Below are 16,554 nucleotides of genomic sequence, written 5' to 3'. Positions count from 1 at the left end.
TCGCACCTACTTTTTATTTCCCTTCTGTATTATATTCCTAACTTTCCCTCCCTTAACCAGAATGCACACAAAATATGAAAATTGTGCTCCAAGGTCTCCAGGAAAATTCTCTCCACGCCCAACTAGAGAAATTCTCTTTCCATGGAAGAATATTGAACTTCTAGAACACACAAACTCCCCCAGTCTGAATCTCAGCAAAGGATTAACAGAAAAAGATGAGTGAAAGATGCCATCTCTGTTTGGAGCCTGAGAACCTGGAAAAATGAAGAAGTAAAAGGGGGATAGGAGGACCGGGGATGGCTCAGTGGTAGAGTGCCGAGGCACTGTTTTCTATCTGGCACCAAATAAAAATAGAGGAATTGTGTCCATTAAAAAAGGGGGAGGGATATGATCCGGATTAGGAAGTGGAGGTTGATCTGACTTGAGGCATATTAGGTTATGTAGAATAGACAGGCAGTAAGAGTGCATGCTGCGCACTCCTGCTCTGTAGAGATGGCTGAGACCTTCAGTACCTTTATTATTATATATTATTAGTAACTTAAAATGATAGGAAATTTGCTATTTATTAATTGCTTCCTCACTTCAAAATTTAGCTCATGCCTTTAGCCAGGAAACTACTAACTTTAGCTCCTAGTTTAACAGGAAACTAAGAGAGAATCTAGAATTCTCTCAGACCTGTGGCCACATCTGACAAATGTGCAGGAGTCTATCCTTGGCCTTGAAGATTCTAACTAAATCTGAGACTACTGGTAGTTTCCCTTCCTTCCACAGCAGCTCACTGCCTAGAAGGAAAGCCCAGGACAGGGCTAGGGGTGTAATTCAGTGCCTGGCATGGGCAAGGCCTGGGCCTGATCCTGGGCAGCACAACAACAACACAGCACAACAACTGCGTGGATCAGCTTCTGCAGGACGGCATGACTCTGAGTCATCTCCAGGCAGGTTTTTCTCCTTGGCATGTCTGACCATAACTCTGGGGCCAGATAACTCTTTTGGGAGGAGCTGTCCTGGGCATGGCAGGATGTTTAGCAGCAACCTTAAACTCACCCACTAAATGCCCCCACCCTCAGGCCCTCAGCTGGTTAAACTGTCCCAGTTAAGGAGCCCTGCACTGAACCCAGAGCATCTCTCTGTGATCCTCCCGTGAACCTCCGAGACACTCAGAATCCCCATTCTGATATTTGGGTTTGGCATGAATATGAAGAGATTTTTGGTCTCCTTCCCCACAGGTCACTCCACTGTCCATTTGTGTGGGGTATTTCATAATTATCCTCATCAGCCTGTGAAGTAGATATCATCCCCATTGTCAGATGAAGCATCTCAGGTGCTGAGAGGTTAAGTTGCCCAAGGGCACACAGCTAGTAAATGGAATCCAGACTAGGTCCACCTAATGGCAAAGCCTGGACGGCAACCACCACATTATATAAACAGGCACTCAACAAAGAGTGGAGTGTTGTTGGAGAAGATGCCATACTCCACCACATAGGTTTTGTAAGATGCAGTTAAATTTGACTCACTGAATTTTTTTTTCTGACACATCTGATTTTATTCAGATAGCAGTCGAATCATACATGGTCCAAGGAAACCCAAACAATAAATCAAATATAATCAGATGTTACAGATTAGTCTTCAAACTTTATAGCCAATGATGCCATGCTTGGCTATGCTCTCTCCAATATAAAACCACATCCACACTTCAGTAGCCACCAAACCATCCAACACAGCTTCCTTAACTGTGAGCTGTTTGAAGCTACCAGTTTGAGCACTGTTGTCTGTTTTTTGTTGTTGTTGTTGTTGTTGGTTTTTGTTTTTTCAGGCTCTTGAGTAGTCTTAGGGATCTCAGCAGGGGTTGGAGGAAGAGCTCAACCTTGGCAAAATGCCAAAATATGGCCAGTTGAGGATTTGAGTAAGTCACAGCAGCATTCACCAGTGCGAGGGCCTTCTCTGAGTGGTTACACACAAACTGGGCCATGGTCCTAGGGCAGAAGGTCCATTGCCCCAAAAGACCTGCTGAATGTCACCCCCTAGAAGGACCCACCACTCACTCACCGAATCTTAAAATACCACTGCTGCTGGTCTGGTAACTGATTAGCGTTGAATGAGGACCACACATTCCTGGAGCCTATGTTAGTATTTGTTTATAATATGGAATCTTCGTGTTTGATCTTCATTTTTAGAGATTTTTCTCTTGGTGAAGTCCCTGATCATTTGGCTGAGAACTGGCTTTGAAATACTGCAATAAGGACTAATAGGGAGAGCAAATCCAACTAGTACTGGGCATCCCAGAGAAACAAGTAGAAAGAGTAATGCTAGTGTTGGGATTTATGAGCTTCCCTAGCTGAAAGTTCAAATTTAAACTTTCTTTTGATCTTTGGGCTTATGGCAAATTTTAATAGGTTGTTCTTTGTCCCAGAAATTCAGTATGCCATCTCTCTTCACTAAGAAAGTTAAGTCAACACCTTACCTCCCACCCCTTTTATAATATGGAATCTTAGTGTTTGATATTCCTTTTATAGAGATTTTTCTCTTGGTGAAGTCCCTGATCATTTGGCCGAGAACTGATCCCAGAGTAGGCTCACTCTTCTATATAACTTAGTGTGGCTTCAGCAGATACAGTGGTGGGTTGAGAACCATCACCTTCTGTCATTGCCAACACTGTCAGTCCTGGGACACCAGCAAGCCACCACAGAGAGTGAGGTCATGTGTGAACTCTGAGTTTCCTGATGTGATACAGGAAAAGCCGGCGGCAGCCCTCTGCAGAGGGACCTCACCCTTCTATCAGACACCTGTGCATTGACAGTGGTGAGAGCTCAGAGACGTGAGGCTCTCTTCAGCCCCATTTGGGGTGTTTAGGAGCCAGGTTCATCTTCCACAGAATCTGCTGACACGGGCTGAGGATGTGGCTGAAGCGGTAGCACGCTTGCCTGGCATGCGTACGGCCCGGGTTCGATCCTCAGCACCACATACAAACAAAGATGTTGAGTCCGCCGAAAACTAAAAAATAAATATTAAAAATTCTCTCTCTCTCTCTCTCTTTAAATAAATAAATAAGTAAAATAAAGATATTATGTACAACTAAAAAATAAATATATTTTTTTAAAAATCTGCTGACACAAGCTCACACGTGACACCTTGCTAAGACAGCTCTGCAGCTGCCTTCTTTCCCTGCATCCGATCCAGCCCAGAGGGAACCACAGCCTACACTTCGCTTGCTGCCCATGGCTGTCTTTCTTGTCGCCTCCTATTGTCTGTGGCTCCTGTCTCCAGCCCTTACTCCCAGCAGTCTGAACCCTTGTCAGGTGAGGCAATTATTTCTCATCTTGCAGCAGGACATACAGTGTGGTAGCAGATAACCTGTCCCCTTGCTCCTGCTTCTCCCACAGCTGATGAGGCAGCTGGATCCTCCAAGATACAGCTCACCGCCAGCATGGCTGGCAACAGTGTGTGCTGCTCTCACCTCTTCTTTTTTTTTTTTTTTTTATTGGTTGTTCAAAACATTACAAAGCTCATGGCATATCATCTTTCATACATTTGATTGAAGTGGGTTATGAACTCCCATTTTTACCTCAAATACAAATTGCAGAATCACATCAGTTACACATTCACATTTTTACATAATGCCATATTTGTGACTGTTGTATTCTGCTGCCTTTCCTATCCCCTACTATCCCCCCTCCCCTCCCCTCCCATCTTCCCTCTCTACCTCGTCTGTTGTTGTTCAATTCTCTCCCTTGTTTTTTCCCGCCCCCTTTCCCCTCACAACCTCTTATATGTGATTTCGTATAACATTGAGGGTTTCCTTCCGTTTCCATGCAATTTCCCTTTTCTCTCCCTTTCCCTCCCACCACTCGTCTCTGTTTAATGTTAATCTTTTCCTCCTGCTCTTCCTCCCTGCTCAGTTCTTAGTTGCTCTCCTTAAATCAAAGAAGACATTTGGCATTTGTTTTTTAAGGATTGGCTAGCTTCACTTAGCATAATCTGCTCTAATGCCATCCATTTCCCTGCAAATTCCATGGTTTTGTCATTTTTTAGTGCTGCGTAATACTCCATTGTGTATAAATGCCACTTTTTTTTTTATCCATTCATCTATTGAAGGGCATCTAGGTTGGTTCCACAGTCTAGCTATTGTGAATTGTGCTGCTATGATCATTGATTTGGCAGTATCCCTATAGTACGCTCTTTTAAGGTCCTCAGGGAATAGTCCGAGAAGGGCGATAGCTGGGTCAAATGGTAGTTCCATTCCCAGCTTTCCCAGGAATCTCCATACTGCTTTCCATATTGGCTGCACGAATTTGCAGTCCCACCAGCAATGTACAAGTGTACCCTTTTCCCCGCATCCTCACCAGCACTTATTGTTGTTTGACTTCATAATGGCTGCCAATCTTACTGGAGTGAGATGGTATCTTAGGGTGGTTTTGATTTGCATTTCTCTGACTGCTAGAGATGGTGAGCATTTTTTCATGTACTTATTGATTGATTGTATGTCCTCCTCTGAGAAGTGTCTGTTCAGGTCCTTGGCCCATTTGTTGATTGGGTTATTTGTTATCTTATTGTTTAATTTTTTGAGTTCTTTGTATATTCTGGAAATTAGGGCTCTATCTGAAGTGTGAGGAGTAAAGATTTGTTCCCAGGATGTAGGCTCCCTATTTACTTCTCTTATTGTTTCTCTTGCTGAGAAAAAACTTTTTAGTTTAAGTAAGTCCCATTTGTTTATTCTTGTTATTAACTCTTGGGCTATGGGCGTCCTATTAAGGAATTTGGAGCCCGACCCCACAATATGTAGATCGGAGCCAACTTTTTCTTCTATCAGGCACAGAGTCTCTGATTTGATATCAAGCTCCTTGATCCATTTTGAGTTAACTTTTGTGCATGGCGAGAGAAAGGGGTTCAGCTTCATTTTGTTGCATATAGATTTCCAGTTTTCCCAGCACCATTTGTTGAAGACTCTTACCTCTTCTTGCCGAAGAAAGTGTTCAAAGTCTGTTCTTTTTTTTTTTTTCCTAAAAGAGAGAGAGAGAGAGAGAATCTTTTAATATTTATCTTCTAGTTTTCGGCGGACACAACATCCTTGTTTGTATGTGGTGCTGAGGATCGAACCCGGGCCGCACGCACACCAGGTGAGCGCGCCACCGCCTGAGCCACATCCCCAGCCCATCAAAGTCTGTTCTTTATCCATCCCAGTTCTTCATACGGTCGTGGTTGCTTTGCCTAAACTTCAGACTTGCGACTTCTTTCTCCCAACATCATTTTTTGCTTTTCTGAGAGGACCTCTAAAAATAGGCAATACAGAAGCCAGTTTGTTTAATTTAAATACACTGCAGCAAAATGGAGGTAATTGTCCACACAGGCCATCTGCTCCCTGGCAGGTATCCATGTGTCAGAGAGAGAGATGGAGACTGACGTGTCCTCCGTCCTGTTGCCATGATAACAGCCAGGCTGAGAGTTTTTGATGCTGCCCCGCTGAGAACTTAACTCTCAACAGCAGGCTTTTGCCACAGCCTCTTGTCTGGGATTCGTCACTTGAGTATAATGTGTACCAAGGAGACAAAATTCTTACCTGTTCTATGAGGGAGAAGAAGGAAAGGAAGTTCTATTTATGGAGCCCCTACTATGTGCCAGGCCAAGAGCTGTGCCATATCATTTTCCTGCTAAAGATAGCACCTTCTCTGCGTGCATCTGGCCTTCTGGCCAACTCTTTCTGCCTCAGCAGGTGAGTCCCTCTCTGTGCTCAGATGAGGGCTAGGGAGGCAACACTGTGTCCTCAGCTCACCTTCTCTGGCATTCTTTGTACCTGTTTTGGCTCCACTGTTAGATCTGTGTTCTAGATAAGGGTGTAAGTCATAGTTCCTATATTCTCCTTTCACATGTCTTGCTCTTACTGGGAATTTATTTGTTTTTTTGTTTGTTTATTATTCTAGGAATTAAACTCAGGGGTGCTTTGCCACTGAGCTAAGTCCCCAGCCATTTTTTTATTTTTTATTTTGAGAAAGGGTTTCGCTAAGTTGATTAAGGCCTTGCTAAGGTGCTGAGGCTGGCCTTGTACTTAGGATCCTCCTGCCTCAGCCTCTCAAGTCACTAGAATTATAGGCGTGTGCCACCATGCTCAGCTCTGGAAATGAAATTGACTTATAAAATCATGGTTAGCTTCAGCTGGGCACTGTGGCACACACCTGTAATCCTAGCAGCCCAGGAGGCTAAGGCGGAGGATTGAGAGTTCAAAGCCAGCAAAAATGAGGTGCTAAGCAACTCAGTGACACCCTGTCTCTAAATAAATTACAAAACAGGGCTGGGGATCTGGCTTAGTGACTAGGTACCCCTGAGTTAAATCCCCAGTACCCTCCCCCAGTATCCCCCCAAAAAAAGAAAGAAAATCATAGTTGGCTTCAGCAGTAAGAAGTCTTGGTTGGTTCATATTCCTTCTGGCCTGAGAAACCTGGTGCTGTGTCTGGCATGGTGGCCCAGGCCTATAATCCCAGCATCGTAGTAAGACTCTGTCTCAAAATCAAAAGGGCTGAATATGTAGCTCAGAGGTAAAACACCCCAGGTTTCCATCCCCAGTACTGAGAGGGGGGTGGGAAGGAAGGTGGGACTGTGACCTGTGTGCTTAGGTTTCTCCTAGCAGTTGATGTCATTAGAAGATTTGTGCACCCTCTTAGTCTTTCTACTGATTTGTTTTTGACCTTGTCACTCTTTAGGTCTCAGTCTCCTCAAATAAAAAATGAACATCGACCTAAGACAGGCTATTTTCGTGTGGTCATGAACCTCTAAAATTGAAAGCATAATTTCTAAGTACTGTTTTTGGAATGTGATCCACGCCTTTCTCAGGTTCTCAGAGTCTTTGCTGATTTGAAAAGTGAAGAGCCAGCAGCTCAGGGAGTTATAGAGATTGCAGTGCATCTCTGGCTCTACTTTCCCAGCAGAATTGTTTTCCACTCTAAGGGACCTCTGTATTCAGAGAACCTGAGTTACAGGACGTGTATTGTGTTGAGCCTTAGAACTAAACACAATAGCGTCCTGTAACTCAAGTTCTCTGAAGAACTGGGATTACAGTACTACCCTGTGTGTACTGAGGCCTTAGTTATAGGTAGCATTACAACAAGATTCCACTGTCCTGTGTCAGGAAATCTTAAAACCCTGAGTGGCGTGCTGCAGCGCTTCCCTGCTTCACCAGGCTGATGCTCCCTCTTGACAGCTGCAACCCAGAATCACTCAGTGCTTTCATGCCTACCACTGGAAGGCTTATCCCCATTCCCTTGAGCCACCTGACTCATTCCTCCACCATACAGATTTCTGTGTGATTTTCAGGTTTCCCATAATCTCAGTGCCTACAGTGGGGTGCACAACCCGGCCTCCCACTCTGCCACTTATTCTGGGTTCCTTTGCCTTGAGCTGAGCGCTTGGCAGTCTCCATGGAGAAGGCCTGCCTCTCCAGCATAAAAACCCGTCTGTGCTTCTGAGGCAAGGTGCAGTTGCACATTGTGGCCCATGCCTTTTGGGTGGGCAGAGAGTTAACAGACGTACCAGATTCCTGAGTGAGGGTCAGCTTGTTGCGGGGGCTGCTCTGCACTGCAGGCGCTGTGACAAACTGTGTGCCATACGCTCCAGCTTGTACTTATGTAATTAGAAGGACCTGTCTCATACTGTCTTGTGGAGAGAGATGGTCCCTTTTCTGCATAATGCCTGCTCCCTGCAACTTCTCATCCACTGCATTTGCAAGAGGCCTCAGTGAGTAGCATCTCTGGTATTGATTCCTTTCATGGGGAAGGTATAGGTTGCAAGTAGAATATGTCATCATGTGACCGTGAAATGGCTGTGGAGCACTCAAAAGCATGTCCTTCACTTACAGAGTGATTCCAGCTGAAGCCAAAAGCAGAGCTCCTTTGGCATTTCTGAGAGGATATAACTTGGTGAAGATGATAGGTCAAGGAATGTTCTGTCTGAAAAAGACCTCAAGAGTCAGTTAGCTGATCTCCCTCAGTTTACAAACCAGCAGATTGAGCCCCAGGAATGGTAAGGTATATTTGCTACACAGTAAAGAAAAGAAGCCAGGGCTTCTGGTCCATGCCTTTGTTGTTGAAGCGCTCTTCCTCCCTCAACATTCATCTAAGGCAGTGGGAACATCTAGGCTTGCCCCTTAGAGCCTGCAATTCCCCCTCTTCTTTGGAAAGCAGAGAAATGCCCCTAGGTCCTGGTAATTATTGACAAAGTAAAGAAGTTCAATGTCAGGACAGACTAACATATTCAGATCCCTAGCTTATTCTCATTAGGAAAATGTTTTCCTGATTATCAATCTCTGCCTCTCTCCTCATCTGTAAGCATCTTTCTTGGGGTCTTTGGCCTGTCATGAGGGCCTCTGGTCCTGGTCTCACATCCCTGCATCTCTCCTTTCTCTCGCTATCAATCAAATGTCCATCACATACAACTGATCTGCTGATGTTTTTTTCTAATCAACCCTAGTGCATGTATTACCTTGTTTTTTCTTTTGGTACTGGGGATTCAACCCAACGGCAGTTTACCACTGAGCTACATCCCCAATCTTTTTTTTTATTTTATTTGTTTGTTTGTTTGTTTTAAAGAGAGGGAGGGAGGGAGAATTTTTTTTTAATATTTATTTTTTAGTTCTCAGCGGACACAACATCTTTGTTTGTATGTGGTGCTGAGGATCGAACCTGGGCTGCATGCATGCCAGGCGAGCGCACTACCGCTTGAGCCACATCCCCAGCCCCTCTTTTTTTATTTTTTATTTTTGACACAGGATCTTGCTAAGTCCCTGAGACTGGCTTTGAACTTGTAGTCCTCCTGTGTCAACCTCCCAAGTGGCTGGGATTGTAGACATCTGCCATAGCTCCCAGCTAGTGTATATATTATCTATTGCTACATAAAAAATTACCCCAAAACCTAGAGACTTAGCAAAACAAATGCTGTTTATGGCACAGCTTCTGTGGGCCAGGAACCCAGGTGCAATTTCCTGGTCCTTCAGCTCAGACCCTCTCACAAGGCTGCAGTTAGCGTGTGGGCCAAGGCTGTAGTCAGTTCAAGGCTCAACAGCTCATGTGGTTGTTGGCAGGTTCAGTTCGTCATGGTTTGTTGAAGTGAAGGCCTCCATTCAGTAATGGCTGATGGACAGAAGCCACCCTCAGTGCTTCTCCATGGGGTCACTCACAGGATGGCAGCTGACCTCACCAGAGCAAGCAAGCAGGAGAATGTGAGCAGTACAGTCACGTTCATTTATAACCTCATCTCAGAAGTGGCATCCCCTTTGTCTGATTCATTAGAAGCAAGTCACTAAGTCCAGCCCACACTCCAGGAGAGGGAATTAGATCAGGATGTGAATGGAGGGGATCATTTGGGGCCATCAGATGTCTGGCTACCACATTTCGTTATCTAGTTAGTATTTCATATAAGGATTTACTGGTGGCTATAGATTTATTACTTCCTGGAGATTATTGCCTACTCTGGCTACTTTCCCACTTTCCATTACAGAAGAAAAAGGGTCAGAAACTTGATGCTCCTCATTGTCACTTAACAAGTATTTATTAAGCGTTTACTTGTGCTGAGCACAATGATGCCAAGAATGAAATTTAAGAAGCGAGATAGGGCTGGGACAAAAGCGCAGGGTGCAGTAGGAGCATCTCAGACAGATGCAACCTCATCCTAGAGGAGGGGGCAGCCTCACTGCCACTTGGAGGACCATCTGGAGCAGGTTAGTGCCGAGCTGAATAGTGCTCCTGGCAGAGAACTCAAGTAAGGGCCTGAGGGCAAGAGAGAGGGCACAGCCCTTTCAACAGGTTGAAAGAAGTGTCTAGCTTTTTTATCAAAATCAGCCAGTAACAGAGTCCATTGGCACCCCTGCACCCATGTATTCCTCATCCAGGAGCAACTTCGCCTCTAGGCTTCCTGACCCTCAGCTTTGGAACTGGTCAGAACAGGTACATATTGGCGGACGGGACCTTGTCTCTTTGACCCACCCAGGATCCTAAAGTGGCATTACTCTGCCCAGACCATCATCTGCATGGTCCCCTAGCAGCTCTGTCCTGGCACTGTTTTATTCCAGTAAGATCCTAAAGCCAGTGGCTGGGGTTGTGAGACCTACGGGGAAATGTTTTTTAGTGTCCTTAGCTTTGCTCTGTCAACTGCTCTGAACAAAGACAACTTCAAGGGTCTGGTTTTTCTCTGCTTCAGAAGGCACAGGCTAGGCAGTAATCCTAGAAAAAGGTCTGATGATTTTCACACTGAAAAGAGACAGTAGATGTCACTTCCTGGACCAAGAGTCCTACCACATGTTGCTGCCCACCTCTTGTCCCCTTCCCTGTCATCACTCTCATACAAAAATATTTGCAGAGGTTCAGTTTCATGTTACTAAAAAGAAGCAGTATGTCCATCTTGGGGCTTGTGACTCTGACACTGGGGCCTCAGGTCCAACGTCTGGCCCAAAACGTGGGAAATTTGTAAGGACTTACCACATGCTTCATGCTGGGTTAGCCCTCTGAGGGGACAACATATAACTGTCATATAGCAAAGTGAGTTTGAATTTCACAGACCAATTTTTTCTTTAACTGGGTCTAATTTCCATCTCAAGTTCTCGTTCTGTCTGAACTGGACACTTAATCCAGGTATTTCCAGGCTAGTTCTTCATGAAGCCAGTCACTCAGAGATTCTCATCCCCCACCCCTGCACCTAAGAGTGATGCTGAGCCTCAGGGACTTAAACTGTGGTGCTGTGACCTCAGCGGAGAGATGTCAGTGTTTTCAACTTGATGGATGCTAAGACCTGGACCATGGGTGGTTAGGTCATGTCCTTGGTTGCAGGGAGGTCTACTTCTCTCAGGCAGTACTAAGAGCTCTGTGACAATACATCTGAACTCCCAGGCTCCCCGGCTCCCACAGTCCACAAGTGGCCACTTCAAGGGTCTAATCCCTCTCTGAGGTAAGAGACCACTAGGCTCACCATCTACACAGTTACCACCAACTTTTTGTTAGCCTGTGGGAAAACCACCAGAGCTAGGGAGCCTGGGACCCTGGAGTGGAGCTCTGCCAGTGTCCACCCATTGTCTCCCATCCCCAACTGCCAGACTCTCTACATCAGACTTGGTTGCCTTCTGTATAGATGCTCTTCCCGCCCTCCCTCACTCAGTGTGGACTGGGGCTGAACCTGCCAGGTCTGGCTGTGTGCACTTCCCAGCTCTGTCTTATGCCCAGAGGGCAGCACCTTTAAATCTTAGAGTCATGAATTTTGTTCATTATTATTTGCCACATCTCCTATAAAAATAGCCCTAAAATAGGGGGTGATGGTGATCATAGGATAAAAGGTAGAGGAAGTACCAAAAGTGCAGTGATTAGTATATGATAATATTAACTGGCTAAACAGGATTTGTAAACCACTTTTTAAGAAAAGATAACATAACCTGAAAAAGTCGTAAAAATGTTTTAGAACCACTGATAAAAATAGAAGAGAATAATTGTCAGTGGAAAGTGATTATAAAAGTTAATAGTAAAATACTTGACATAGCAAAAAAAGAGATTCCATAATATCCCATAGTATAGATACATGGCATTGTTAATCCATTCATGAGTTAATGGACATTGGAGTTGTTTCTCCTTTTTGGCTATTAAATTGTTGCAAATAAATATTTGGTTCTATTTTCAGTGGACCCATTCTCATTTCTCTTGGGCAATACTCAGGAGCAGAATTTGCTGGGTTAGGAAACTGCTGAGAAGTTTTCCACAGTAGACACACCCTTTACAGTCTCATTGACAGGGTCCAGGGTGTCAGCCTCCCTGTCACTCTTTTGGGTTGTAGCTATTTTGGTGGGCATTAAGTGGTGTTGCATTGTGACTTAAGTTTCTATTTCCCTCATGATTTCTCTTGGCTGCACATTTCTCATGTGATCATCAGCCTGTTTGCACATCTTCTTTGGTGAAATATCCGTTTGAATTTTTGCCTCTTTTGTAACATGGGTAGTTTGTCTTCTTAGTGAGTTGTAGGAGTTCTTTATATGTTCTGGATACAAGGGTTTTGTTTTGTTTTTTGACATAATTTACAAATATTTCCACAATCCGTGTCTTTTTATTTTTCTTAATGGTGTCCTTTTTTTATTATTTCATTGAAATATAATTCACATTCCATAAAATTCACTAGGTTTTTTTAATATTTATTTTTTAGTTATAGTTGGACACAGTACCTTTATTTTAATTTATTTATTTTTATGTGGTGTTAAGGATCAAACCCAGGGCCTCGCCCATGCTAGGTGAGGGCTCTACCACTGAGCCACAACCCCAGCCCCGATTCACTATTTTAAAGTATAAAACTCAGCATTTTATAATACATTCACAGAGCTATGCAGCCACTATCACTATCAACACACGCCATCAATCCCAAAGAGAAACCTCATGCCCATTAGCAATCATTCCTCATCCTTTCCAAATCCCCAACCCCAGCCTAGATGACCACTAATCTGCTTTCTATCCCTATGGATTACCTATTGCATATAAATAGAATCACACCATATATAGCCTTTTGTGACTGGCTTCTTCCACTTAGCAAAATGCTTTCAAGGTTCATCCATGTTGCAGCATGTATCAGTACTTCAATCATTTTTATTATTAAATAATGTTCCATTGTATGGATGTAGCACATTTTATTGAAATCATTCATCAGGTGATGAACATTTGAGTTGTTTCTACTTTTTTTGACTACCCTGAATAATGCTGGTGTGAACCTTTGGACGCAGATTTTTATGCAAACATGTTTTCATTTATCTTGGGTATATACCTGGGAGTAGACTTACTGGGTCAGGTGGTATTCAGTGATTAATCTCTTGAGGAACTGCACAGTTTTACATTTCTACTGTCATTGTATGAGGAGTCCAATTTCTCCATATCTTTGCCAATACTTGTTATTATCTGTCATTTTAATATAGTCATCTTAGTAGGTGGCTATAATTATTATAATTATCAGACATTTCCCTAATGTCTAATAATGTTGAGCATCTTTTTGCATGCCTATTGGACATTTATGTATCTTCTATGGAGATACCAGTTTAGATGCTTTGACCATTTTTATTTTATTTTATTTTATTTTTGGTGCTGGGGATTGAACCCATGGCCTTGTGCATGTGAGGCAAGCACTCTACCAACTGAGCTATATCCCCAGTCCCTGCTTTGACCATTTTTAAATTATACTATTTGTCTCTATTATTTAGTTGTAAGTGTTCTTTATATGTGATAGATAGAAGTCCATTATCAGATATATAATTTGCAAAACTTTTCTTCTCTTTTTGTGAATTGTCCTTTCATTTTCTTGATGATCCTTTGAAGCACAAAAGTAATGTTATGATGTTCGGTGTTGATAATTTTTTTTTGTTTTGTTTTGTTTTGTGGCTGTGCTTTTACTGTCATATATAAAAAGTCATTGCCTAATCCAACGTCATAAAGTTTTCACCCACGTTATCTTCTAAGTTTTAGTTTTAGCTCTTGCATCTCACATATAGGTTGTCTCACATCTATTTTGAGTTGACTTGTCCATATGGTACTTAATGATGTTTTTTAAAGAATAAAATAGTTTTTTAATTATTAAAAGATCATAATTGTAACATTTTTATGAGGCACAGTGTGATATTTGGGTACATTTATACATTGTGTGTTGATCAACTCAGGATATCCATTATCAAAAACATTTTTCATTTCTTTGTAAAGATAACATTCAAAATCCTCTCTTCCTGCTATTTTGGCAAAAAAAAAAATAGATTTTTGAGCTGAGGATGAAGTGCAGTGATTATAACGCTTGCCTAGCGTGCATGAGGCCCTGGTTTTAATCCTCAGCTCCACCAAAAAAGAAAATAGTTTTAGATTCTTGATAAACACCTCCCCCGGACCCACCACCCAGTGCTAGGGATTGAACCCAGCACTTCTTGCATGCTTGGCAAGTGCTCTACCACTTGCTGCCTGCCCAGCTCCTATCTATTTATTCTTTTACATATCATGGTTTTGGTATCATATCTAAGAAATCTTTGCCTTAACCCTAGGTCATAAGGTTTTTCTTATATTGTGTTTGAGAAATTTTGTACTTTTCACTCTTACAGATACTGTGTTCTGTTTTATTTTTTTTATCTGGCCTGAGGTAGGGTCTAAATTCATTTATTTATATCATGGGTAGATCTCAGAGTAAATTAAGTGATAAAAGCAACTTTCAAAGTGATATTTTCAGTACAATATCATTCATAAAAATTTTAAATCATGAAGATATTGTGTATTCTTCATAGTTACATGTGTGCACATAGCTAAAAGTTTCACAGCAGAATTTCTGGTAATAGTCACCTCTGGGGGAAAAAAAAATAGTCACCTCTGTAGGGATAAGAGGAAGGAACTAGGCTTGGAAAAAAAATGATAGTAAAAGGAGTCTTGAGATTTATCTGAACTATTTTTAGGTTGAAACAAATTTGACACAACATTAACAATTATTCATTTGTATTTCTCAAAATAAACACACACACACACACACACACACACAAATGATTCAAATTAAGAACGGTAGAGAATAAGCCATGGCTTCCGGTGCCCACTCTCTGCTGTGCTGGGAGGTGCCGTCCTGGGGCAGTCGGCCAGCCTCAGTGATCTGTGGTGATATGGGGCTTCTGAGCTGGACCCTCAGGACAGTGGTCTCTATTTGAACTCATTCTCACATTCAGCTTGTATTTTCCCAGTCCTGCTTCTACAGTCGACCTGCCACACCCAGTCTCCTGGCTCCCAAGGGCCCAGGCTCATTGAGCTGCTTTGAACTCGTCCTTTGCTCTTTTCATTTGTTTTACCCCATTGCTCCAAGCTCCCTCTAAAACTATGACACATAAAGCCCTCCTGCTTAACATGCATCTGTTCTCTCCATTATGTGTCCATTCTTTCAGACCTGGGGTGCGGGGTTGGGGCCCCTGGAGTCCAGGAGCTTATTCTGACTTCTGCCTCTGCCCAGCTGTGCAGCCTCACACTCTTTGCATCTTAAAGTTGATATAAACAGATGTCATTCTACCCATGAGTTGTTGGAGAATCCGGCGAGAACGAGTATGTGGATGTGTTTGCAAACAAGAGGATATCTGTGTGTTGTTTCTTCTGGTGTTTTCAACCCCTCCCAGATCCTTGACCCTGCTGCCCTGCCCAGCCTGTCCACCTGAAGGCTCCTGTCTCTCCCTGCTGGCCTTTCCCCCAACATTCTCAGTCCGTTCTTACTGCAATCTCCCTTTCTTCCCTGTTCCCTTTCCTTTCCCTCGTCTCCCTCGTCATGGAGGCAGTGTGACTCCATCCATTCAAATAGGATCATGCCCCAGCAGACTGTTGGCTGGCTCCGACTGAGTGCTTCCCCCTTCCTCAAAGAAGTTGGACCCTTGAGATGACATATTTTATCTCTGATCTCCCAGGCTCAGGCCACAGGATCGCCACATACATCGCCCACTCACGCAGGCAGCCGTCCCATGCCCATGCCTGTCCGTTCTGCATCTGCTGGGTCCACCCCCACCCATGGCCCACAGGACTCTCTGAGCGGGGTTGGGGGAGACGTGCAGGAGGCCTTCGCCCAAGGTGAGTTTCCAGGCCCAAGTGTAATGGGGAGCTGAAGGGGTTGGGAGCATGTATAAGATTCCTGCTGAAATTTTCCAGTTACTTTCCTTTTGTGCTCTTGCTGTCTTAGCTGTAGATATCAGATTGACAGTATAAATAAATCAGGTGCATACTGGCCCCTTCTTAGGAGTTGAGCCAGTCTTCTGCGGGAGCCCTGTCTGCCTTCAGGTGTGTGCAGAACAGGCCCCTTGGGTTCTGTGTTCTTGTTCTGGGTTGAGAAGGTACTTCGCTCTCCGGGCTGTGCCTTCTTCAGAGGAATTAGATGGAATAATCCACAGTCATACAGTTGGCCCAGAAGGTCCTTAGGACTAGCAAACATGGGAAGTGTGGTTCTCTAAAGGGAACCTGGTTAATGGCACAGTGAGCATGGAATTGCCACAACCATCTGAGGATCCAGGGACCCACAGTTTCAAGTGGTTGGGAAGGAAGTCTTGAGGGAGCTGGGGCTAGGCGTTGGGAGGGGGGTGTTGTGGAGTAGAGCCGCCTCTGAGGCTGAGCACCTCGATGGGAACCTGACTTTTCTCACTGTATGGTGTCTGAAGCATGGACTTGACCAGATCCTGACTTCCAGGTAGAGAGGACAGGGAGTGGGAACAGCGGACTCCCGACGCACCTGGGAGGAAGTGGAGCGGCTGTGGCCCCATCTCCCCTTAGCTATTCTGCACCTGTGTCCTAGGGCCTGCAGACTCAGGCATCTGCTTGGCTCCCTCTTCTCCATGCCCACCACCCTGGCATTGCCATCTGCTCTGACTCTCCTCAGGTTCGAGGAGAAACCTCCGCAATGACCTGCTGGTGGCTGCTGACTCCATCACCAACACCATGTCATCCCTGGTGAAGGAGCTCCATTCAGGTGAAACCCAGAGCTCCCACCACTCCTACCCTCTGCCCCCCACACTGCCTCGCCACAGAAGGTCACCACTCGCACCCCCCTGGTTTCACCACTTGGTTTTGC

General features: G+C 44.2%; 1 protein-coding gene and 1 pseudogene across 8 annotated transcripts in view; one reads left to right on the top strand and one right to left on the bottom strand.

The window, feature by feature from the left end:
* Dtnb (dystrobrevin beta) overlaps nt 1–16,554 on the top strand; it is a 229,598-nt gene that overhangs the window by 204,957 nt on the left and 8,087 nt on the right. For 6 of the 8 annotated variants that reach the window (XM_071601403.1, XM_034636792.2, XM_071601404.1 and 3 more), the window contains 2 exons: nt 15,404–15,563; nt 16,363–16,452. In XM_071601403.1, the coding sequence (XP_071457504.1) occupies nt 15,404–15,563; nt 16,363–16,452 (250 nt within the window). The remainder of the gene's footprint in view (nt 1–15,403; nt 15,564–16,362; nt 16,453–16,554) is intronic. The other 2 variants (XM_071601406.1, XM_071601405.1) reach the window with 1 other exon arrangement.
* LOC114091050 (ATP synthase subunit g, mitochondrial-like) lies at nt 1,627–2,412 on the bottom strand (annotated as a pseudogene).

Source organism: Marmota flaviventris, chromosome 14 (assembly GCF_047511675.1).
Source record: "Marmota flaviventris isolate mMarFla1 chromosome 14, mMarFla1.hap1, whole genome shotgun sequence".
NCBI classification, from domain to species: domain Eukaryota; kingdom Metazoa; phylum Chordata; class Mammalia; order Rodentia; family Sciuridae; genus Marmota; species Marmota flaviventris.
Note: the sequence above shows the minus strand (reverse complement) of the source record. Positions and strands in the feature narration are given on the sequence as shown.